The sequence below is a fragment of the Labeo rohita genome, chromosome 19 (genome assembly GCF_022985175.1).
Source record: "Labeo rohita strain BAU-BD-2019 chromosome 19, IGBB_LRoh.1.0, whole genome shotgun sequence".
Classification (NCBI taxonomy): Eukaryota; Metazoa; Chordata; class Actinopteri; order Cypriniformes; family Cyprinidae; genus Labeo; species Labeo rohita.
This window is the reverse complement of record NC_066887.1, coordinates 28,736,309-28,763,365: the sequence shown is the minus strand read 5'-3', so window position 1 is coordinate 28,763,365 and position 27,057 is coordinate 28,736,309. Positions and strand designations below refer to the sequence as shown.

The 27,057-nt window shown below is 32.8% G+C and overlaps 1 protein-coding gene across 1 annotated transcript in view; it reads right to left on the bottom strand.

Annotated features, from left to right (window-relative positions):
- kcnk9 (potassium channel, subfamily K, member 9) overlaps nt 1–26,841 on the bottom strand; it is a 64,250-nt gene extending 37,409 nt beyond the window's left edge. The window contains exon 1 of the mRNA XM_051137533.1: nt 25,375–26,841. Within this exon, the coding sequence (XP_050993490.1) occupies nt 25,375–25,930 (556 nt within the window). The 5' untranslated portion in view covers nt 25,931–26,841. The remainder of the gene's footprint in view (nt 1–25,374) is intronic.
- Between the last annotated feature and the right edge of the window lie 216 nt (nt 26,842–27,057).

Genomic DNA, 27,057 nt, shown 5'->3' with positions numbered 1-27,057 from the left:
TGTCTGTTCCTCAGAAAATTATCATACAACTTTGGAACACTTATAAATATGAAAACATTTATAAATAAATACAGCAGACATGAGTTGTATGGATGCTGTTATGGTGCATCCTTTTTGGCTTCTTCACATACACATATACATTACATTTATCAGATGAGAACATCTGAACTGGATTGAGCTGGATAATGACACTAATTTTGCAACATCAACACTGTTATTGAACTGAATTGAATTACCATTGAACTAAATTGAGCTGAATAATGACACCATTATCTTCTGTAGAGCTGCTAATAGTTGAAATTGAATTGGTTACATAACTGATTCATTTTAAAAAGCAGGTTATATATTTTTTTAAAGTGTCCTAATATTATAGTTCTGAGTGAGATGTCTGTAAACCCCTCCCTTCCCTAAGCTTACTCTGCGCTGATTGGACAGCTGGCCAAACCTGTTGTGATTGGTACAGAGAGGAGTACTTTTCCAGAGAGGAGCAAGTTTGCGAGTGTTAACATCTGTGTTGCCAAGTCTGTAGTTGTTTTTGATGTCCGTGGGTTAAAGCAACCCCAATAACGTCATAGTTAGCCCCTTGAATGCAAATTTAGTTACAGACAAAAAGTCTGTCAGGGCTCGACAATAAGGAGTGCCTCGGGATGGTTGACGAATATGTCACTGGCTCGATCGGGCCACTGCCGCGTCGTCACGAAAGTTTATCATTTGCACATGTTTTTTAACCTTGATAATTTCAAATTTTAAGCGATCACAGAGAGACGCGTCTCTGACGGACAAATAGCCTACAAATGTGTTGCATTTTGCATGCAATCTTCTTTCAAAATGTCATGTGTGTAGAAATATGACGAACTCTTTAGACATCCGTTAACAGAGGCAAAAGACGCTAAAGACGAACACAAAGAAAAAAAAAAAAAAAAAAGTACTGCAGGCAGACCAAGATCACAGTGCACAATTCACAAAATATTATCCTAAATATTGAAACTGTGGTTTATGAGAGTGTATCTGTTAGGGGAACTGACTGTTTACATGGCGTTTTCTTTGCATTTGCCCATTTATGATGTATTTAAAGTAGTGTTGATAAGCACGGAGCTGCTTTGTTTACAGTGGCAACCGCGCTCTTTCAGTCTATCTGCTGTTTTTCCCTAAAGCATCTTTTCATTTTTAATAAATTATTAATAATAATTTTTAAAAATTTTAAACAAATAATGTTTGGACTTTAGTTAGGCTAATAGGTTTAGGAGAGGTATCGAAATTGGAATCGAGAATTGTAAAATTTTATTTGGTATGTAAAATTTTGGTGTCATATAAGCTTATTTATTAAAATAAAATATAACATGAGTCAAAAACAATGATAACAGCAACTATTTAATTTTTTTTTGGTAGGGCCAGTGAAAATTTTGATCGGGCAAGTAAAAATTTGAACCGCTGGCCCGACTGGGCCAGTAGAAAAAATCCTAAGCGTTGAGCCCTGTCTGTATTTTACAACCCAGAACGGGATTTTTAATGGGGGACCCCCCAAGAAATGCGATTGGGCTAGTTTGAGTAGCAATTGGGCAGGTTGTGTTGTGAAAACCTGGCAACCCTAGCATGCACCTTTACATAAAACAATTTGTGCTCCAATTTGTTCTTAAAATAATGACATAAACTTATGCAAACAAACTGTACCCACAGCTAAAGTTTGGCCGCTAAACTGTAAACACATAACAAAACAATAATGGTGGATATGTTAACCAAGCGCAAACATGACTAACTGATGAGACAAACTAGAATATGTCTAAGTTACATTCTTCATCATTTAACTAAGTAATTAGAACAACGACAGTCTATATAAATTGACACATTCTTATGCAATAGTGGGTTCACAGCTAATTATTAGAACTATTTCAGCAAGGCAACAAAAGGTTCGAATTGTATTGCTGTGGTATCATGGAAAAAAATTGAATTTGCATGATGTAAACATTAACCAGTGGAAGTGTTTGTGGGCAGGTTAGACTGGTCTTATTGCGCAGGCAGGCGGGGATTATGCCAATATGTTACCAAGTGTAACAGGCTACAGGTTAAAATTGAGAAAATATGACAACTCATTAAAGGAGAAGTCTACTTCCAGAACAACAATTTACAGATAATGTACTTACCCCATTGTCATCCAAGATGTTCATGTCTTTCTTTGTTCAGTTCAAGATTTTTCTCTATATAATGGGCTGCTATGGTGCCCCGAGTTTGAACTTCCAAAATGCAGAGTTTAAATGCGGCTTCAAACGTTCCCAAGTGCGGTTGTAAACGATCCCAGCTGATGATTGGGTCTTAATAAGGGATAAGGATAAGGGTCTTATCTAGCGAAATGATTATTTAAATGATTACAATTATTTTCATGACAGTTAAGGTATGTCGAAAAACTCCAATCATATTTTCTCCCTCAACTTCAAAAATCCTTAACAAAAAAGGTAAAACAGCGATATAGAATGATTTTGAAGTTTAGGGAGAACATGAGGTGGTAGTTTTTCGACATACCCTAACTGTCATGAACCGGAAAAAAAAACAGAGGTCGGGAAGAGCAAGACAAGACGAGCGTTTGACATTAAAAAGTATATAAATTGCATTATTTTTATGAAAATAACTGATCGTTTTGCTAGATAAGACCCTTCTTCCTCGGCTGGGATCGTTTACAACCGCATTTGGGATCGTGTGAAGCCGCATCTAAACTGCATTTTGGAAGTTCAAACTCTGGGCACCATAGCAGTCCATTATATGGAGAAAAATCCTGCAATGTTTTCCTCAAAAAAAAAAAAAAACTATTTCTTTACGACTGTAGAAAGAAAGACATGAACATCTTGACAAGGGGGTGAGTACATTATCTGTAAATTGTTGTTCTGGAAGTGGACTTCTCCTTTAATGTGATTCTTAGTCAATATCTTTATGTATCAGGGCTCGAAATTGTGACCGTTTTGGTCGCATATGCTCCCGGAATTTAATCTACATGACCTCAAAATATATTTGGGAGCATTTGTGCGAGTGCTAGTAATTGTTGTGGTTTTCATTTCTTTACAAAAATAATAAAAAGCCCATCAAACAGCACCAGATTACTGGAGTAAGTTATCTTTCATGTGTGGTTTGGGCCAGGTGTTTTATGTAGCATAATTTCACAAAGCTAAAGTCTGTCAGAACATTCTGTTTTTGCTTCAGATATTGAAATTATAATCTAATTTATATCAGAAACAGCTCATGCATGTAGCATCTTTGTGTGGATTAAGTTTAAAAATGCAGTGGTTGCCTCTAATTTAAATGGCTACAGAGAGTTTGACCTGTAATAGAGAAAATAAACGTCTTGTTCATGTACTCATATTTTCATTCTTTCTTGTCCCTTGCTTGAGGCAATAAATAATTATTAAAATAGCCCATTTGTTCGTAAAGCATCGGCAATCAGAATTAGCCATGAAGAATCAAGATCAGCGCATTACTAAAAAGAGGTGTGTGGTAAAGAATTCAGGATCAGGTTTAACTGGTGAAGCTGTATTAATCATCAGGATGTTGCTGGCCGTTACTCTCAACTGGCAGTTGTGGTGCTCCATATATATTTTCCAATATATATTTTCAAAACCCATATGACCTGCTCTTTAAAACTTAGTTTTAAAAAAGTTTTTTTTGCTTTGAAACAAACTATACTGCATAAAGCGCTATATAAATAAATGTGACTTGACTTACCGAAAAAAAATGTATATATGCACAATATGTCTTAAGACAGATAACCTGTCATAAAAATATTAACTATACCCCAGACGGGCTGCACTAGAAGTGCAGGTACACCAGATTTCTGGAAGCGATCCTGCAATAAGACACCTCCATTAAACACACAACCCCCAACAGGAAATGACATCATTAACACCTGCTTCACTTTATTGTTACTCAGCCGGGAAGCATCAGGATGTCAGTCAATAACCAGACCCCATACTGGATGAGAAAACAAAGAGTGAAAGCACAAAAGATGAGGAACACAGCCAAATATTAGTTATGCTGACTCACAGGAAGAGAAGAATTAAGGAGGAGGAGGAGGAGGAGAGGAGGTGAGATATTCAACTTCATAGATCAATATGTCCTCTTTTAGCTTCTTGCAGGACTTTCTCAACGAGTTGAGGGGTGTAAGAGAAGAGACTAAATGGGAAAGAAGAGATGAGAAGATACTACATGAGGGGAGCAAAGATGAGAAGGACGAGGCAAGGAGGAATTAAACAAGGAGAACAGACAAGATGAGCAGATACGACGAGAGCGGGAGAGAGAAGAGGTGACCAGCTTCTCTTTGTCAATTTAAAATGAAAGCAGTGCCATCTAATAAAATCATTAATACATCATACTTTAATCATCCAATGTATAAAACTTTTAAAACACAATTTAAAATTCTCATGCTGCTTTGAATAATAATGGAGTCCACACACTCATTACACACCACTAACACACTAAAGGACACACACTGATCAACTGATCAACTCATAAAAACATCCATCACATTTACTACAGATTCATGTGTCCAACACATCTTTATACCACAGTCAGAATGCCCAGATCAATATTTAAGGGAAATAACTGCTTCATGTCAATGTTTTATTAATAAAAAGTACTTTTTTGATGCTACTCCACTGGCATTCTGAATGTTTTATGAGTTCTTAGTAAAGGGTGCGATATGAAAACGGTCTCCTGATATGCTAATACTAGCCACGAATCTACAACACTCAGATAATACGCTAAAAAAAACACTCTTCAACTAAAGAAATCAATAAACGGGCATGATTTAAACTCTGTGCACAGCTGACATTATGTTTGCAAAATAACGTTATTAGCATGACTGCAAATGCACTAGCTTGATGTAAAGTTAGAGGTGCTCTACCTGGTGGTTAAATTAATTTTAACATACCGTGACTTAAACATTAACTATACCATAGTATCTATGCAATCCATCTGATTTGTCATTTTCTTCAAACCTTTGTGGCATGAGCATGAGTTGAACTCAAATAACATCCGATATTCAACTAACATAGTAAAAAAATTTGGTAACATGATCAAAAAACTGTATCACTCCAATCTTATATTTGTAAACAGTCAGTGCAGAAAATGACGTCACCGTGATTAAGCAATATTACTGGAGCTTCAACCACAGAGCTTTAAGAAATATTTAAATATTGAACTACTTAAATTCACAACTATTAAATCCACATCCAAATAAGGAAACAAGTAACTTGGTGCTCTTACAATATCCACAGAGGCAAATAAACCTAAAGCTATCAATGACATGACATTTAACATCTTGTACATGAACTTCTCAGCTCTGCACGGAAGCTCCTGTACCTGCCAAACCCCCATTAGCTTTTCTTCTACCACCCTGACCCTTGTCTAGACACCTCAATTAGTTTTCAAACACTTCATTATTTAATTACTAGCTCAATATCTTCAAGTTTGTGAGATAGTGTCATCCCATTTGGTAGGATCTTAAATTAACCAGCAGTTCAAGCACGTTTTGTGTAGAAATATATATCCCAACTTGTGGCATACATGTAGAAATATAATATCCCGACTTGTGGCATCAAGAATATTTTAATCATCGTTCCCAAACAAAAGGCCCAAGCAGTTCATCAGTCATTGCAGAGACCGTCTTATTATTAGGAGATACCAACATCTGTGACTCCACCACTGGGAAAAAAAAATAAATAAATAAAAAGACTTGGATCACATGATACCCAATCATACTACAAACTTAATGTCACTGCATTTCTGTTCCAGTGGTTCGACAGTCAGCCACAGTTTGCCTGTCGCAAAACAGGTGTAAACTCTAAAATCAGATCAATCAAAAACAAATGTTGCCAGAACATGTTGAAGATTAATCGATAGACAGTCCATTCATTAAATGATAAGCTAAAACAGTTTATTTAGCGTTGTAAAGCCTCTCCTACATTGGCATCCATTCAAACAAACAGCCTCCCGTCTCTTTCCGGTGTTACAATATGTTCGGTTCCTGAAATATCTGGTTCCAATGGGTGGCGCAAGAGTGCATATTCATGAGTTTCCACTTTTGTGGGCGTGTCGTTGAGACAACGCGCAAACTAATGGAACTGAAAATATTAGTGCACGCTCCTCTAATCGCTGCTTGTTTAATGGATTATTTGGAAAAGGTAACAACGTTTCAGTGTTAAGCATTAAAGCATTAACTGCAACAGTGTCAAAACAATCTGAGGGTGCGAAAAGAAAAAAGAAAATCAAAATATTGAGAAAATTGCCTTTAAAATGGTCCAGATAAAGTTCTTAGCAATGCATATTACTAATCAAAAATTAAGTTTTGATATATTTACGGTAGGAAATTTACAAAATATCTTCATGGAACATGATCTTTACTTAATACTTTTACCCATACAGTGTATTTTTGGCTATTGCTACAAATATACCTGTGCGACTTAAGACTGGTTGTGGTCCAGGGTCACAAATAATTGTTTAAACATAAACTATCATTCAAAAGTTTAGGGTTGTTAAGATTTTTTTTGTGTGTTTTTGAAAGAAGTCTCTCATGCTCACTAAAAAGCTGCATGTATTTGATCAAAAATACAGTAAAACAGTAATTTTGTGAAATATAATTTAAAATAACTATTTTTAATTTATATTCGTGATGGGAATGAATTTTAATTTTCACATAATCCTTATTGATCCCAAACCTTTGAACAGTATATTAACCCACAGGTAAAAAATTCAGTAAAAATATAAAACAGAGTTCTTAACTCTGGCCCTCAAGGTCCACCCTAATCAAATACACCTGAAGAAGCTAATCAAGGTCTTCAGGATTACTAGAAAGTTACTGGCAGGCAAGTTTGATCAAGGCTGAAGCTAGTAAACTCTGCCAGAAAGTGGACCTTGAGGGCCAGATTACATAGTTTAACAGCTTACATACTAAACTTGCTTACAGAGTGCTTATTATTTATATCATGGGTTCAATACTAAAATAATCTTTAAAAGTGTTTCAAGATAAGTCACACTTAGAAATGTCTGGATGTCATTAAATATTAAAATATCAATTCAATTTCTGTATATGCATGTATCAAGCTCATTTAAAACACACTTTAAAATACACGCCACTTGGTTTAATGTTTAGTTATGTAATGTAATGACATTCATATATATATATATGCTTTATACAAATACTTTAAGAGGCCACAGTGAAAGACGTCAAACAGTGAATGCCTCAAAAGGCCCATGCTGTGAAGAAGCGGATTTGTTAAATTCAGAATTAATTCATCTCACATGAAGTTGCCCTTTTTCCCAGATGTCTTTCAGAATTAAGTCGGTGACCAAATTGAGCACTCAGCCCCTCATTCCTTGTAGAAATTATGTATATATTTCATATTTTCCGCCATTCATCACTCGCAATAAATTGCAGCCTTTATGAAAATGGCCCGTAATTAAATTCACATTTTAATTCGTTCTCAGCTTGTACCGATTCAACTCCAAAACTGATTATGCTCAACAATGTACAGTAAATGAATTCCAAACCTTCTTCTTCTTCTTCTTCTTCTTTTTTAAATCAAATGTGGCATTTTATCACAAAAACACCTCATTATAATAATCTTCTTAATCCTGCCAAGTAATCTGACAGGGCACGTGTCCTCTGAATGCATCTGAAGTCATTTGCATCTATCAAAGATACAGCAAACAAATCGGTTATGATATGACTATACAGATATGCTTTATATGGATGGAAGACATTCTGCATTTTTGTTTGCATCGCCCATGCAGAGCGTAAGGTAAAGATAGAACATCACGATGAGAAAAAAGCAGAAGATAATGTGTCATTATCTAAATGAATCTCAACACCGCCTCTAAAATCTTCCTCCCACTTAGCAGATTGAGTCCAACTGCACAAACACACAAATATGCAGACATAAACACACACACACATACGTACACTGCTAATGAGCTTTAAATACCTTCTTTTCCCACCTGCGAGAGGATGAGCATGCCAAAAGTGAAGAGTAGTAGAAATGTGCCTACATACGTGTATGTGTTTGTGTGTATTTACAGTGCCGCTCAAAAGTTTGGGATCATTAAGATTTTTTAAATATTTTTAAAGAAACTTTTCTGCTCATCAAGGCTGCATTTATTTGAGTAAAAATACAGAAAAAAAACAGTAAAATTGTGAAATATTATTGCAGTTTAAAATCATGGTTTTCTGTTTTAATATACTTAAAAATAGAATTTATTCCTGTGATGCAAAGTTGAACTGTCTGCATCATTGCTCCAGTGCCACATGATCCTTAAAAAAATCATTCTAATGGGCTGATTTATTATCAATGCGGGAAACAGTTGTGCTGCTTATTTTATTTTATTTTATTTTATTTTATTTTATTTTATTTTATTTTATTTTCAGGATTCTTTGATTAATAGAAATTGTGAAATATTATTGCAATTAAAAATCGTGGTTTTCTATTTTAATATACTTAAAAGTAGAATTTATTCCTGTGATGCAAAGTTGAACTGTCTGCATCATTGCTCCAGTGCCACATGGTCCTTAAAAAAAATCATTCTAATGTGCTGATTTATTATCAATGCGGGAAACAGTTTTATTTTATTTTATTTTATTTTATTTTATTTTATTTTATTTTATTTTATTTTATTTTATTTTATTTTATTTTATTTTCAGGATTCTTTGATTAATAAAAGTTTAAAAATTTTTTTTTTTTTTTTTTTATAAAAATAGAAATCTTTTGTAACAATATACACTACCATTCAAAGTTTGGGGTCAGTACATTTTTTTTCTTTCTTTGTTTCAAAGAAATGAATACTTTTATTCAGCAAGGATGTGTTAAATTGATAAAAAGTGATAGTAAAGACTTATATTGTTAGAAAAAGATTTCTATTTCAGTATTAAGCAACACAGCTGTTTCCAGCACTGACAATACATCAGCATTAGAATGATTTTTGAAGGATCATGTGACACTGGAGTAATGATGCAGAAAATTAGGCTTTGCATCACAGTTTTGCATCTTTTTAAGTATACTGAAATAGAAAACTGTTATTTTAAATTTAAATACTGTTTTTTTTTCTGTATTTTTGATCAAATAAATGAAACTTTGATGTGCATAAGAGAATTCTTTAAAAAACATTACAAATCTTACTGATGCCAAACTTTTTTTTTTTTTAATTATTATTGCTTGTTTTTTGTTTGTTTGTTTGTTTGTTTTTTGGGGGGCAATTACTGGGATAATTTAAAATAAAATACATAGAATATATAACTGAAATGTAAAAAATAAATCACAGAATACATAACATTCTACAAACATCATTCAAAGAAATATTTAAGAAATACACATATATAAGTATGCACATGATCCAAACCTTTTGAACTGCAGTGTGCATAACTAAAATTGTCCCCAGAAGTATATTAAATATGAAAATCTACTTGGAGACTTTTTGAGGATAAATATTAATAAATAAATAAAATAAGTCAATATGTTGATGTATTTTGCATACTTAAATGTATTGTAAGGAATACCATGATATTTGAATGTGATATTATATGTGGTATCTTGAAGCTGCCACAGCATATGACCAAAAACTTATCTTGTTAACATGGTACAACGTTCATAAAAAATTGAAACACTCTAATAAATACCTAAAAACATGTTATTGCATGGTAAAGACATGGGATTACTATATGGCAAATACCCCAAAATGCCTATTGTACACATCCAAAAAACATAGTATAACCATGGTACCATATTTCAGAAAACCCTATAGGATTACTGTACACTTACAAAAAAAGTACCATTTTTGTACTTTTGTACACAAGTGTTATCCCATGTGTTGGGGAATGTAATACTATTTATGCAACAGTTGTTTCTGGTCCTCAAATCTGATTGGCTGAGAGGATAATGGCTGATATTCTAGTGATATCAGAACTCTAACCGTTTCACCATTTGTATCACTCTGCTTGCGGGTATTTTTCAAAGCGAGTGTCATGGCGGATGCCCAAATGCACTATAATTTTATAAATAATACAGTTTTTATGTCATAGAATGTTCTTCACACTTGTTTCTAAATATTTAAATAAACAAACAATATAAGCCGGTTCAATGTGCACGGAAGGCACGGGTGCATCTGCCAATCTGAGAGGTACAGAAAAGTGAAAATACGAGTGAAAAAAAAATGATATATATATATATATATATATATATATATATGATGTACTAGAATATATATATATATATATATATATGATGTACTAGATAGATAGATAGATAGACAGATGAAATAGACAGGTGAAATGGCTTTGAAGCAATTGTTTGATTTTGCCACAAGAGTCAGGGGTTGAACATTTGGATCTGTGTTTTAGCATTTCAGAAAAACTGTAAAAGTAATGCATTATAATATTGAGTTACTCCCTAAAAAGTAACTAATTTCTTAGTTACTTTTTATGGAAAGTAATGTGTTGCTTTACTTTTGCTTTACTTTTGAAATCTGGGCAGGGCTTGCTTGTTTGTTTTTAAAATAAAAAGTTCTATTTTTGGCAAATGTAAAAGCCTTTTCACACCAAAAGCCTCAGGCTTTGAGAAAAGTAAATTCATGTCTGTACAGTAGACAGCAGAAGAAAAAAAATGTCCTTCAGCAACAAAAACTCTTCAGCAACAAAAAAAAAAGGAAAACAAATGTTGGATTATCTTGAGTAATTTTTGCTTATTAGTATGGCAGAATTGGATCATCGAAGGTCGGCAGCAAAGACATCGGTTAATAAAATGAGATTAAATGCATAAATGATATTTGTATTATTTAACATATTTAAATATTGCTGGTTTGCGTCATATTCTGAGTTGAATTTCACAGTTTTTATTCATTATGAGAAATACTGAATCTGTTTTTTGTGAGTGAGATGAATTAATGCATAGTTATTCTAGAACTAACATCTTACTCCCGATTTCTGTCAACATGGGGACAGGAGAGCTTTTAATCAATAAATGGGGGGTAAAGTAACTAGCGTTACTTATTTGAAAAAAGTAACTTTTTTCTTGTCAATTAAAAAGTAATGCGAGAAAAAGTAATAATATTACGTAACTCGCGTTACTTGTAATGCGTTACCCCCAACACTGGTCTTTGGTCTCATTAATCTATTATTTGTTCCAGAGCAAATAGTTTTCATTTTTGGGTGAACTATTCCTTTACTAGAAACGGTGGTACTTTTATTTTCTCACCGTCACAAGTATAAAATCATAGCCACACACATAAGTGTGCGTGTGTGTCTGTTGACACCTTACGACCTTCTCGTTCTTATGCAATAAAAACGAGAGTAAAAGAAATGGAGAAATATTAAAACCAAAGTCGAAGGCCATTAAGAGCTGTCAATCAAACAGCAGTTTGTGTTTGCAGTGAGATTTCCAGTGAGAGACGTTATGCTTTCACTATGACGCACACGCGCACAGTTCTTTCTCTGAATTGCTGCAGAGTTAAACATCTCCGGCATGCTCACCTGATTTGCAACTCTATGAATAAGATAATGCTAGTTATCACAGACCTGAGCTGATATTGCTCAAGCACACATATAATCTACATATCACAGTTTTTTCCCCTCGTGGACATCCTGGAGTGTGTGTGTGTGTGTGTGTTAGAGGATTTACACAGAGATGTACAGCACGGTTACATGATCTGCTCCCATGAGAAGCTTCAAACGATGTTATAATCCAACACTGACCAGAACTAAATGTTTTATTCATGCCGACATGTGTGTCCCAGCATGCACTGCAACATTCCTTTATGCATGAACAGGTCTGCTAATGCTTTTGGAGAAACGACTACAACGTTCACACATGAAATGGAAAGTGATACTTAATTTACTCAAAGTTATACTCAATTATTGTAAATAATTTCTTGGTTTGAAAAATAAATTTGCACTTTCAATGTAAGTCTTTTTGACATTTGTCATTCATTATTTGCTATAGTAATCAACAGCATTACAGACACTGCTAATGGAGCGTAGTGTCTTTGTCTTTTATAAAAATGTATACTTTAAAATATTTAAACTCATTGTATGAATTTAAATGTATTTCTAATAAAAATTAAACATACTTTTTTAAATATTGTAATTTGTATATTTTAATTCAGTTATTTTGATTTTTATTTACAAATTTGTAAAAATAAAAATACTTTTAAATATTTTGAAAATAAAATGCACAGAGTGGAAGTGTTTTGGACATTTAGCATTTTTACTTTCTATAGTAATCAATTACTTTAATATATTTTAATTAAAAATATACTTATTTATAATATAAATAGATTTTTAATGAACATTTTTTACATTATTTTTAAATTTTAAAAAATGGAAAAAAATGTAACAGTTGTATTATATTTTGAAAAATAAATTGTGCTACTTTATGTAAATGCAAATGCATTTACAGTTTAAGTGTTTTGGACATTTATCATTTATTATTTTCTATAGTAATACATTTATTTAATATATTTTAAATAAAAAAAATCACTTATTTATAATGAAACAATGATTTTTAAGTAACATTTATTTAAACTAATAACGAAAAATAAAATTAACTTTCAATGGAAATGTTTTGAACATTTTTCATTAATTATTTCCTCTAGTAATCAACATTACACACACTATCAATGGCGCTTAACATGTCTTTGAACTATTTCTTTCATATTATAATTTAAAAATATTTTAATTAATTTAATTTAATTAATTTAAATGTATTTCCAAAATAATATTTTTTTAATTAAAATATTTAAATTTATATTTTTTTCAAAATGTACTTTAAATATATATTTTTTCCCCCAACAATCAAGATTTAAACAGCCAAATTCTGCTGAATCAGTTCTCACAAAGATTAATTTGTTACACTGGAAGGTCGATGTGAAGTATATCTGTGGCCTATTTTAATTTATTCAAAAAGAGTGCACACAACATGCATCTAAATCAACTTATATTTTTGCAGTTTTTATCTTAATCATTCATGAGCTGTACCTGTCAGTAAAGTACGTCACCTGTCCGTTGTGGTGTATGAAAACAACAGCGCTCAGCAAATAACTCTGACCTGTTAAAACCCCCATCAATAAAAATGTACTACAATATAAAAACACCTTTTAAGAGCGCCATCCATTTCCCCTCGACGAAAGCGTTGTAACCGCATGTTTAGTCAGCAGAGAGAGACCTCACCAGCAAGCTGACTGAACTTAATTGAAAAACAGATCACTCATAAAAATGGCCAAGTGCCATGCAGCTACTGTTACGCAAGTATAACACTGTTTGAAATTCATCTAGAAAACTAACTGAGCTGGATTCCCATCTATGCAGTTCTCCGTGAACGGGAAGATGATCCGAGTCACTAGATGAAAAAAAGAGACAAGGTCAAATCATCCCCTTGTAGCAGTGCTACAAGTGATGCATGTAGAGAGAGAAAGACAGAGAGAGAGAAAGACAGAGAGAGAGAGAGAGAGAGAGAGAGAGAGAGAGAGAGAGAAAGAAAGAAAGAAAGAAAAAGAAAGAAAGAAAGAAAAAGAAAGAAAGAGAAAGTGATGGTATTGCTATGATGCCACATTCCACAAAAAGATGGTATTATGTACCATGGTGCATAAACCACAGTATTTATATGGAACTTATTTTAAAAACAACAACAAAACAGTACAAGTACTGCCATGGCACTAACATTTTTGGATATGTACAACAGGAAGAATCTAAATGAGTTTTTTGTACCATGGCATTTCTCTAAGTACCATAGTATTAATATAGCTGTATCATGTTATGCCACAGTACTTTAATATGCCATCAGGCATAAAAATCTATAGTATTACAATAGTACATGTCTAAATAAATAAATAAATAAATAGTTTTACAATGGTACATTCCTAAATAACATAAAATAAAATAAAAATAGGTTGTGCATAAATAAATAAATAAATAAATAGTATTTCCATGGTGCACATCATTCATGCATGGAAAATAAAATAAAATAAAATAAAATAAAATAATCAATAGTGTTTCCATGATACATGCATGCATGCATAAATAAATAAATAAAATTCCCATGGTACATGCCTACATAAAAACTAAACTAAACTAAACTAAACAAACAAACAAAAAAAAAAAAAAAAATCAATAGAATTTCCATAAATAAATAAAATTCCCATGGTACATGCCTACATAATAAAATAATAAAATAAAATAATATTATATAAATCAATAAATAGTGTTCCCATGATACACATCATGCATAAATAAATACATAAATAAATAAAATTCCCACTGAACATGCCCATATAAAAAAAAATCAAACAATAAAATAAAAAATAAAATGAAATAAAATGAAATAAAATAAAATAAAATAATAAAATAAAATAAAATAAAATAAAATAAAATAAAATAAAATAAAATAAAATAAAATCAATCAATCAATCAGTCAGTCAGTCAGTCAATCAACAGTATTTCCATGGAACACATCATGCATAAATAAATAAATAAATAGTATTAAATGAACAGAATGAACATGGTACACACCTAATAAAATAAAATAAAATAAATCAATAGTATTTACATGGTACGTCATGTATATATAAATACATGCATAGTATTATCATGGTACATGTCCATATACACGGTACTTTTTATATAGATTTTATATAGATAGATAGATAGATAGATAGATAGACAGATAGACAGATAGACAGATAGACAGACCGATAGATGCCTTTACTGTGTTGAATATATCTTATTTTGGTTGCTATAAGGATCTTCCATCAGATGATATAGTGTATATGTGTTATAGATATGCAGAGCATGTTGGAAATTAGTGGAAAATCGATTTAGCTTTATTGGATAAGCAACCGAGTGTGACTGTGGGCTTGTAGAGCTGGAGCTAAAAATAGCAGCAGAGAGAAGGAGTGTGAGCGGTCTAATGCTTCCACAGTAACACGCTGATGAAAGCCACCGCTGTTGATCCAAGATGCTCACGCTCGCTGCAAACTTTACATTTTGTGCAATCAGGCGTTTGTGCTTTATGGAACGAGAACACTCTTAATGGGAATGTTGATTGCTACATTTTCTGCACGCTCCAGAGATCTAGAACTCTAGAATGAATGACATCAGCCGTTCTGCTGCCTGACAAGCCGATCACACACGCCACGTTCTGGTGTTCATGCACATCCAGATGGAGCCTTGAACAGTTTGGGAATGTAAAACGTATCGATCCTGTGCCGCTGACGTCACCATAAGGAATCATGACAGGTTTCTCTAACACTGGCCTGTCAAATAGATCCCACACCAAACTCATGATAGTGTCAGGATTGACACAATCAGAAACATAGGATCGATCTGAAACATGTGGGAGGACACATTATAACTCTTACCATCATTAATATTAATTAGGTGATGTCACATTCACCCTAACTAATTTGCTGTAAGACAGGTAAGTGGACACTAGGCAGAAAATAACTTAATAATTTACCCTGTAGAAATGTATTAATATATTACATTATATTATATTATATATTTATGTCTAATATTTCAATGAAGACAATTAACTTTTCCATCCGAACAATTATAACAATTACTTATAAAATCAAATAAGAAGTTGTAAGTAATGCAAAGGATCTGGTTAGAATATTATGAAGCAGGCCTACATTAAATGTTAAAAAATCTTAAAAAAAATATATATATATATATATATATGTATGTATGTATGTATGTATGTATGTATAATCAGTATAAATAACAAAGTAATGTCGAATAACCACATGCATACTACAGTATACAGTAAACTATTGTTAAATACATCAAAAGTTAAAATAAAGTAAAATAAATGTAAAAAATAATAAAATTAAAAATGAAATGTATCAAATGTTTAACATACATACAATAATAAATGAATGAAATATGAAATCGCAAATGTTAAAAATTAAATGTATGTACAATAAGTGCACATATACCTAAAAAATATAATATAATATAATATCATATCATATAATATTATATAATATACACAGTACAAAAAGGAAAAACTAAATATGAAATATGTCAAATGTTAAAGAGTAAACAAAACAATAAAATAGAAAAATAAATATATCAAATGTTTTCAATAAAATACATAAAAATAATAATAAATGTTAAAATGAATAAATATTAAAATAAAATATGACATAACAAATGATCAAAAAATGAATAAAAGTTATGTAAAATAAGTGCATGTATACCGTATATAAAATATAATATAAAATACATGGTATACAAAAAAAAGTCAAATAAAAAATAAAATATAACAAATGTTAAAAAGTACATGAAATAATAAACATTAAAATAAATTTAAAAAATAATATGAAATAATATTAAAAAAGTAATTGAAAATAAGTAAAATATGAAATACACCAAATGCTAAAACGTAAATAAAAATAAGCATACCACTAAAAATAAATAAATAAATAAATAGAGTACAAGGCATTTTGTTGCTGCTTTTGGTGGCATTTTTGCCAAGAGCCCTGGTTAATTTCTGACCTTGTTACTGCTTACTGTCCAAGGACAGTTTACTCTGCCGCTGCCTCTGGTTGGGCTGGAAATGTGACTGTCTGCATTTTATAACACAACACTGCCAACAAAGCAAAACACTTAAAATAACTAATAATTATTTTGACATTTCATAATTGCTTGTAGTTCAACCAGCTTTAGTCTGGGTGGACCATTTTATTAAATTCAGATTGCAAACAACCAGAAGCGTCTTTTCCACTGCCCCGAGGTTGACTCTTTCCAGCTGTCCAAACTCACCCGGAGCAGTGTATGGTGGGTAAAGCGTGATGGCCAGCTGAGGAGCGCCCCTGTACAGAACAGCACATGCTGCATGGACAAACTCAGACGCACTCAGTCTCCGCGCAAAGGTGGAAACATTCCGAGCAATTAATCACGGCAAGTGGAACCGGCTCCCCGCGCAATCTGTTCGACGCCGAGTTAGCGCCGCACACATGACCAAGACACACAGTGTCTCCACGGAAACCAAGGCTCCAGGCTACTCTGACATTTCCACCCCCCACATGCATACACACACTACCGCACATCCACGGCCTCCTCTACGCCATCAAAACTAATACATCTGTTAATTATTAAAAACATACTGTCACTCGTACTGTGCTCACACCGCTCACTAAAACACCACAGACAGATAGATACATAGATACATATATAGATAGACAGATAAATAGATAGATAGACAGACAGACAGACAGACAGACAGACAGACAGACAGATAGATAGATAGATAGATAGATAGATAGATAGATAGATAGATAGATAGATAGATAGATAAAAATAACAAGTGTGTGAACTGTTACTTATAAGTGCTTTATTTCAGGTAATGTTTTTTTATTTTTGAAAATACAGAAATATGATTTTTGGGTTTTTGGGTAATATAATATATAATATTTGCCCCCTAAAGTTGGTTTTCAGTGGCATTTTTTATACTGATTTTCTATATATAATATATTTTTCCTAACCCTATAAAAACACGTCATATATTTATTATTGTAAATATAAAAGTTTAATGCTTCGATTAACTCAATAAACTTACCTAAACTGTCACTCTGAACAGTTATAACCTCTTAAAAATGTGTCACTTTCTTATTAATATTTATATAAAAGTCTAATACTTTAGTTAAAACAATAAATTTCAATTGTCAATCTGAACAATTACGACTATTAATTATAAAATCAGATAAATAGCTGTGAATAATGGAAGGATCAGGGTGAAGCTTACAATAGAATATTATGAAATATATAAAATGTTAAAAAGTAAATAAATATATATTATGACATACATTATATGTTAAGAAGTAAACAAATATAAAAATGAATAAATATAAAAATAAAAATAACTTATAATTAAATAGGCCAACGTAAATAAAATCAATATAAATTAATACAGCAATTACAAAATACATCAAATGTTAAAAAGTAAATAAACTAAAATCAATATAATGTATATCAAAGGTTACAAAGTAAATAAATATAAAATAATATAATATGGAATACATTATATGTTAAAAAGTAAATACATATAATGTATATTAAATGTTAAGAAGTAAATAAATACAAAATATTATGAAATACATCATATGTTAAGAAGTAAATAAACATAAAAATGAATAAATATAAAATAAAAATAATTTATAATGAAATAAACCAACGTAAATAAAATCAGTATAAATGTGTACGGCAATATACAGTAAACTATTATGAAATACATCAAATGTTAAAAAGTAAATAAACTAAAATCAATATAATGTATATCAAAGGTTAAAAAGTAAATAAATATAAAATAATATAATATGGAATACATCATATGTTAAAAAAGTAAATAAATATAATGTATATTAAATGTTAAAAAGTAAATAAATACTAAATATTATGAAAAACATCATATGTTAAGAAGTGAATAAATATAAAAATAAATAAATATAAAAATAAAAATAATGATGAAACACCATGTTAAAATGTAAATAAAATAAACATAAATGCATTCGTCAATATACAGTAAACTATTATGAAATACATCAAATGTTAAAAAGTAAATAAAATAAAATTACTATAATGTATATCAAAAGAAAATATTAAATAATATATTATGGAATACATCATATGTTAAAAAATAAATACATAATACATCAAATAAATAATAAAAATAATTTATGAAATACACCATGTTAAAATGTAAATAAAATAAATATAAAATTTCAGTATTTCAATACACAGTAAACTATTATGAAATCAAATGTTAAAAAGTAAATGAAAACAACAAAATAAAAATAAGAAATATAACAATTTTTAAATATAAAATATTAAATATACAAGTATTAGACATAAAAAATAAAATATGAAATGGCAAATGTTCAAAACGTAAATAAAAATAACAAATTAAAGTAAAATAAGTGCATAAATCAATATAAAGTACTATGCAATTCATGGCATACAATAAAAAAGTAAATAAAAATAAAATATGAAATATATCAAATGTTAAAACGTATATTAAAAAAAAACCAAAGTTTTAAAATAAGTAAAATAAGTATTTAAACCAATATAAGCTATGAAATACATCAAATGTTAAAATGTAAATAAAAACTATTAAAATAAATACACCTTTAAATATAAATAAATAAAAATGTTTATATTTTTCTATTTTATTTTTTAAATATAGGTTAAAAAAATGAATAAAAATAATAACTATGATGCAAAGATATGACTTTTGGACCCATTTGTTTGATTTTCCATCAAATACTGTGATTCACAGACATACTAAACCTCTAAGTGACTCATTTGTTTAAACTGCTCATTGGACGTGTAACAACACAAACCGATGTAGTTTAAAGCAAATGATGGATTTAGTTTTGTACTTGGCAGAATTTCATTTAAATATGAACTGCAATTTTAAAATGAACTTATAAAATAATATAATGAAATCGATATTATACTAAAGATTTAAATACATCCTATTTTTGTCTCACAACTTGATTGTTTGCTCCAGTGTTCAATCAGATTGAAAAGAGGCGAACTGCGTTCATGCTGAAACTTTACATTGCTAATGCAAGTGTTTACGTGCCAAGCTGAGCCACCTGGTCACTTGAGAATGGAGCCAGTTCCATTTCAAAATCCAAACTCAAGAGAGCAATTCACATACAGACCACAATTCTCCACTTCTGCGCAGATACATTCAGCAGTGACGGACTGAATGTGCCAGCTCAATTCATTTCATTGTACTAAACTGAATAAAATTATACGGCATTCATCTAAGCCCGCTGACCCTGACATCTCACCTGTTGAATTACTGATTGTTTAGGATTTAACAAGCAATTCAGCCAGAATTATTCTCGAATAAAGCACTGTGCTAAATAAACCACAATCAGAAACTTGTTATAGAGGTCAAAAAAGAGAAACAACTGGTGATTCAGGAAGAATTAGCTTTAAATGTGTGTAACTGGTTATTTAATACACTACCAGTCAACAGTTTTTGGACGGTAAGATTTCTAATGTTTTTTAAAGACAAGCCTGCCTTTATTTAATCCAAAGTACAGCAAAAATTGAAAATTTTGAAATATTATTTAATTTTTAAAAAATTGCTTTCTATTTGAATTTGTTTTAAAATGTAATTTATTTCTGTGATTTCAAAACAGAGTTTTTAGCATCATTACAGTCACATGATCCTTCAGAAATCATTCTAATATGCTGATTTGCTGCTTAAAAACATTTGTTATTATCATTATTATGTTGAAAACAGCTGAGTAGAATTTTTTCAGGTTTCTTTGATGAACAAAGTTCAGAAGAATTTATCTGAAATAGAAATCTCTTGTAACATTATAAATGTCTTTATCATCACTTTTGATCAGTTTGAAGCATCTTAGCTAAATAAAAGTATTCATTTCTATAATTTCTATTACAAAAAAAATTATACAGACTCCAAAGCTTTTGAACAGTATAGTGTATAATGTCACAAAAGCTTTTTATTTCAGATATATGCTGATCTTTGGATCTTTCTACTCATCAAAGAATCCTGAAAATTTTACTCAACTGTTTTAAATATTGATACTAATAATAAAAAATGTTTCTTGAACAGCAAATCAGCATATTGGAATCATTTCTGAAGGATCATGTGACACTGAAGACTGGAGTAATTATGCTGAAAATGTAGCTTTGATCACAGGAATAAATTACATTTTAAAACATATTAAAATAGAAAGCAGTTATTTTAAATAGTAAAAATATTTCACAATATTACAGCTTTTGTATTTTGGATCAAATGCAGGTTTGGAGAACAGAAGAGACTTTAAAAAACATTAAAAATCTTACTGTTCAAAAACTTTTGGGTGTTTATGAGATGGTTTGTGCTAAAGTTTCATAAATCAGTAAGTTAGCATAAAAATGCATTTTAACCCATTTTACTTCCATAATCGGACATATTTTGTGTGTTTTGTGTGTGTGTGTGAAATAGGTTATTCTAAAAGAAAATGGGATTTTATTAATCAGGAATTGACTGGATGAAATCAGAAAAGTGTGTTTAATATTTTAGCTGAAAATTTAGCTTTGATCACAGGAATAAATTACATTTTAAAATATTGAAATATTGAATATTTTAACTAGTAAAAAAATATTTCACAATATTACAGCTTTTGCTGCATTTTTTATCAATTAATTGTAGGCTTGGAGAGCAGAATTATTTTTAAAAAAATTAAAATCTTACTGTTCAAAAACTTTTGGGTGTTTAGATAATATTTTTTGTGCTAAAATTTCAGAAATCAGTAAGTTAGCATAAAAGTGCATTTTTAACCAATTTTACTTTCATAATCGGACATATTTTTGGTGTAAAATAGGTTATTCTGAAAGAAAATTGTATTTTATTCATCAGTAATAAATTGGATGAAATCAGAAAAGTGTGTTTGATACACTTTCAGGGGAAAAAAAGATACAAAAGCTGTCACTGGGGCGGTAACTATACAAAAGATACTCCAAAAGTGCATATAAGTACCTTAAATGTACACTTTTGTACTTTTTTGAAAAGATACTGCCCCATTGACAGCTTTTGTCTGATTGTCCATAAAAACACAATTAATGCCAATCTCAGTTAAACCCAATAAACCTATTCAGGCCGTAAAAGCAACTCATAACTGTAAATCTAGTAAATCTTTCTATTTTTTTTTTTTTTTTTTTTTTTTTTACCAGTCTTACAAAACCAGAATTTATCTCAAATACATAACAGGTGGTACGGAAAGATACTGAACTACTGATATACTAATATACTCATCATCAGCTCAATGATGCTTTGAGTGATACTGCAGTGGTGTACACACACACACACACACACACAGGTGCAGTGCACTGCAGTATTGTCGCTGTCCTGCTGAGGTGTGGCTTCACACACACAGTTTTTTCCTTCTCAACAATGCGATGATAGACACAGATGAGCTAATGAGGATGTCTAAAGTCAGTCATTCTGATGCTTCTGCACCATCATCCAAAAAAAGATTTCATTAAAATCACCAGAAAGAAAGAAAGAAAGAAAGCTTTCAAAGAACTGATTTTAAATCATGCAATACTTGTAAAATGCATGGTATAAGCCAAACAGCACTGAATTACAATGGTAAAGTAGGAGAGAAAGCTTTATGGAGTCACATGACCACATCAGCGATGCATTAGTAAAAAATGTACTCAAAACCAATAGCTAGATTCAATGTACCCTACAAATGACCAGCAATTACAAGCACAAAGCAACAGACGGTTTATTCAGTCCACAACACTGTGTGCTCACCTGCATATGCGTGTGTTTCTCGTGATCGTACTGTACACAAACGCACACAGTAGAATGCACGTCGTGCATTAGTGTCCTTTTACAGAACGGGACGCTTATTCATTATACACAAGAGCTGCTGTTCGCACACCACTAAAACGTCGTCAACACAGTGAGTACCAACATTCAGGCTGGATAAGTACATTCTGTACAGTAGACCTACTGCGTGGACACGCAACATGCAAAGCTGAGCTGTTATGCACAACATTTATCTGTGCACATTCAGTTAAGAAACTGAACTTATGCTTTTTAAAGATGGAAATCACATTTGTTTCATTTTTTTGAACTTCTGTCTACAATGTATTTTAAATCATTCATGGCATTTTGGTCATGTCAAAATAAATATAAAAATAAAATGTTAAGAAATATATCAAATGTTATGGCAACACTTTACAATAAGGTTCATTAGTTAACATTAGTTAATTAATCTTAGTTAATATTAATTTTAGTGCATTATTAAGATCACAAGTTGTGTTTGTCAACATTAGTTACTGCACTGTGAACTAACATGAACAAACAATAAATGACTGTAGTTTTATTAACTAACATTAACAAAGATTAATAGTGTAATAAATGTATTGTTCAGTGTTGGTTCATGTTAGTTAATACACTAACTAATGTTAACAAATGACGCCTTATTGTAAAGTGTTACTAATGTTATAAAGTAAATGAAAAGAATAAGCAATTAAATAAATATGAAAATAAAATACTATGAAATATAGCAAATGTTAAAAAGTAAATAAATCTGATAAAACAAATAAACGCATACATACATAAATCAAAATAAACTACTGTGGCATATATTAAATGTTAAAAGATAAAGAAAACAAAATAAATAAATATATGAATTTACTATAAGGCTTTTTTGCCTAAAGCCTTGGTTAATTTCTGACCTTGTTATAGTTTGTGTGTTCACCTAATTCAAGAAATGTAATTTTTGGCATGTCTTTGGGTGCTGTACTAATTTTAACATGAAAAAAAATCTATTTATTAAGAAATATTTCAGTTTTCTTTTCTTTCTTCTTGAAAATGTTACAATCCTCAGAAAATTGTTTAAATTGGTAACTAATTTAGTTTTATTCCACTTTCCAATGTTAACCCTCAAACAAACAAACGCCTGATGACATCATCATGCCTCCAAGAAATGGGAAGTGACATCATCATGCTGAATTTGAGGAATCCTGTAATTTTTTTATGGTCTTTACTGGATTCTCACTCCATCCTGTTTGATGAAATGGCAGAAACTGAATTTTAAAATTTCAAAAGGTGAATAAAGCAAGTACTCAAAACCCTCATGGAGGTTAACGCCAGTGTCTTGCTTACAGTAGCACTGACTGATTTCTAGTCCTGCTTTCTTTCCATTTTGTGAATCATCATATTAAAATGATATAGTTGAGCAGAGCACATTTATAAGTCTTGTTTACACTTTTCTCTGAACAGAATAAAGTCGAAAGGTGCTGCATAACAGAAATGAAGCAGCAGCAAAATCAGTGTGTGTTTAAAATGAAGAACCTGTGGCCATTCAAAAACGAGGCCTATAAAAGACCAGCGCTGATTATAAAAGCAACATGTTCAACCTATGAAAAGAAACCAGCACCTGAGCGAGTGCAGCAGAAACAGCTTTGGAAAAAGAGAGAATATCTGGTGCAGCAGAGTTGCATTTCTAAATTTGCATTTCCTGAAGGAAATGTAATTCTTGCAAAGCAGCACAAAAATAGTGCTGAAGTTTTAGGCGCGTTTCAGTTTTAGTCTTCGCCTCTATATAAAAGGTTGCTTAGCTGTTGTCATGACACATAACAGCATCAATAACAGATGCAGCAGCTTAAACAGACACAATAAAGACCAATCAGTATGCAAACAAGTCTAGATTTAAGTAGTGAATGTCCTACTAATGCAACTTAAAAGTTTATTTACAAATCGAAATGCACGACTGAGCATTAATTGCACAAGTTCAACATTTAAGAGAGAGTCTAGGGGATATCAGTACAGTGCAGCCTTCGAATGCTGCAATAATAATGTGCACGATCGGTGAGGGGCGACCCAGCTGTAGCTGCACCCGACACCTGTTGCATCAAGATTGATTTTACAGCGTTTCTAGTGAACCATTAATGACACTGAATGATGATGCATTGAGAAATGAACTCAATCAGCGATACAATACTGCAACACGCAAAACCCTGGCCTTCATCTGACCTCGGTGCGGGTGTTTGTGTGAGAGAGAGCGATTACTGAACCACTCCAGCACGTCTCATGTCCTCATATGAACTGTCATGACGCCTGATCATAAAGACGCGTTATGAATGTTTTATGTTGTGCGGTGCTTGTTCACGGTGACTCTTGTTGTCGGTGAACTGTTCTTTCAGCACCACGGCACAAGACTGAACTACAAACTTCACTACGGTCCACACTATTACATATGCTGTGAATATGAGCATGCCAAATTGACAAATGTTTTATATCTTAATGGACTAAACAACAATAAAGTAATTAGTATTCCCATGCCTCTTTAACAAACATCGTGCAAGAGGTAAGCAGCTCATGCGCAATAAAATCTGAATATGAAAAGTACAGTGTAATGTTATTTCAAGCTATTAACTAACGTAAATATTACATGTTATATATTGTACGTCAACTGCAATTTTGCCAAACAGCTCAGGTTACGCATTACATAAAGTGACGGTTCCAACGCTTAGGTTCGAAATGCAAACAATCGCCTTAGAACTCATAAACTTTAGGCCTGGACTAATTATTTATGTAGTTTTCCTGAAATTATGCAACAAATGACACACCTGTGGTGTGATAATAACAGCGATTTTCCGCGCATTCAGAGTCCAGCACTAATAGCGTCCCTTCATCTCACCAGACAAACCCCAGTCTGGACTTTTCCTCCCGTTGAAATGATTAACCAGGTATCCCACGCGATGTCCATCACACCATAGAAAGTGCAAAAAGCTGTACGTTTATATCCAAGCTAGACTCTTTTCGCCACCTTGCGTGAAAGACACACGAATAACGAGCCGAGACTCACCTATAGTGGTTATGACAGTGATGGCAAAGTAAAAGGACCCTGCAAATTTCCACTGGACCCCCGCTCTGTGCGGCTCGGCCTCCATGATGATGGTCTCCAGCTTTTTATAGTCATCCTCACTGATGTTGTACTTGCCCTGGAGGCGCTTCTCCTCAGCCTCCAGTTGCTCCTTCTCCCGCATCTCGAAGTCCGACTCGAGCGCGTCAAAGACCGCGGCCCCGACCAGCAGATAGGTGAACGTGCAGACGATCAGGGACAGCGTCCGCACGTTCTGCCTCTTCATGGCCACCAGGAACCGCCGGCTGAGGGGTTCATGTCCCCTCTTATCCCCCGGGAAGGCGCAGCAGCAGTCTGGAAAGGGCGGATAGGGGCAGTGCTGCTGCTGCTGCGTCTTCGGACACCGGTTGCGGTTGTAACAGGTCCCTTGGTCGTGGTCCTGGCTGGTGGAGAGACACAGCAGACTGCTGGAGCGCCGGGACCACAAGCCCTGCAGCCGCGAAACTCTGCGCAAAACCTGCCCGAACCAAAGCAAAGTCCTCCCGGCGCGCAGTGCCATCAACTAGCGCGCTCCCCGCGTGATCTCCAAAGAGCTTCTGAACTGGAGAAGGCGCCAGAAGCCACTGGGATTCATGCTCGAGCGACAATTACGCACCTGTTAAATTTCCTCTTCCGCTGTGTTTAAACAAACTCATCGTCGTGGCCGTCAGATATCCAAACTGCCCTGAACATCTCCCAGGAAAAGTTTCCCCGACCTGTTCATCTGAGGATCATCTTCAGCTGTTCTCACTCCGCCGGTGCGTGAGTAATGCCGGTGGTACCGGAGGAGGACCCGTGAACACGCAGCAGCATCATCTGATGAGCGGAGCGGCGGAGACGCGCAGCGCACGACTGAGGCTCCAAACGTGATCCAACCCAGGAGAAACTCACTTATTCCCGTAGCTTTGGCGAAACGCTCAGCTCGATGATCCTACAAACAACAGGTCCGAGCGCGAACGTGCCCATCTGTTTCCCCGGTAACGCATGGATGGACGGATGGATGGATGGATGGATGGATGGACGGGCTCGACTCTCATTTGGCTACGCTCCGGTAAAGCTGCACTGTCACGGTATGCCACCGCAAGCGTCCGCTGGCAGACTTCAGTGTGTGCCAGCCTGAAAAAAAAAACACACGCAACACCAAAGCGCACACACAGATGGAGACACTAACGCGCGTGTGCGTTACGATCTCAGCTTGAAATCATTTATGCAATTTGCACCTTCTCAACAGGTGACCTCGGAAAAAGAGTTAATTCAGGTAAAATCCGGTCTCATCCATCATTTTATGTTGAAAATGTGCCTAAACCCAGCTTTTTAAATGTCAGAAACCCCCAACCATGTTAATGGACAGTGAAACCATCAGTGTGAGCAAAAATGCTCTTTTTATTGCATTACGAGAAACATATTATGGCAGCATAATACATGCGTGCGGTGAGGCTGATAGAAATTGAGCAAGAATTATATATATAACATTAACAGGAATATTGCAATAAAAATCAGCTTTCCATCATAAAACTCACTGAACTCCTTGATGCTATTCCTGTGTGAACCATTGTTACGCATGAGAGAATGTGCCACGAAACCATATGGGTAAATATTAGCTCACCAGGAGCCAGTAAAATATGATCATTATTGTCAGTGAACATT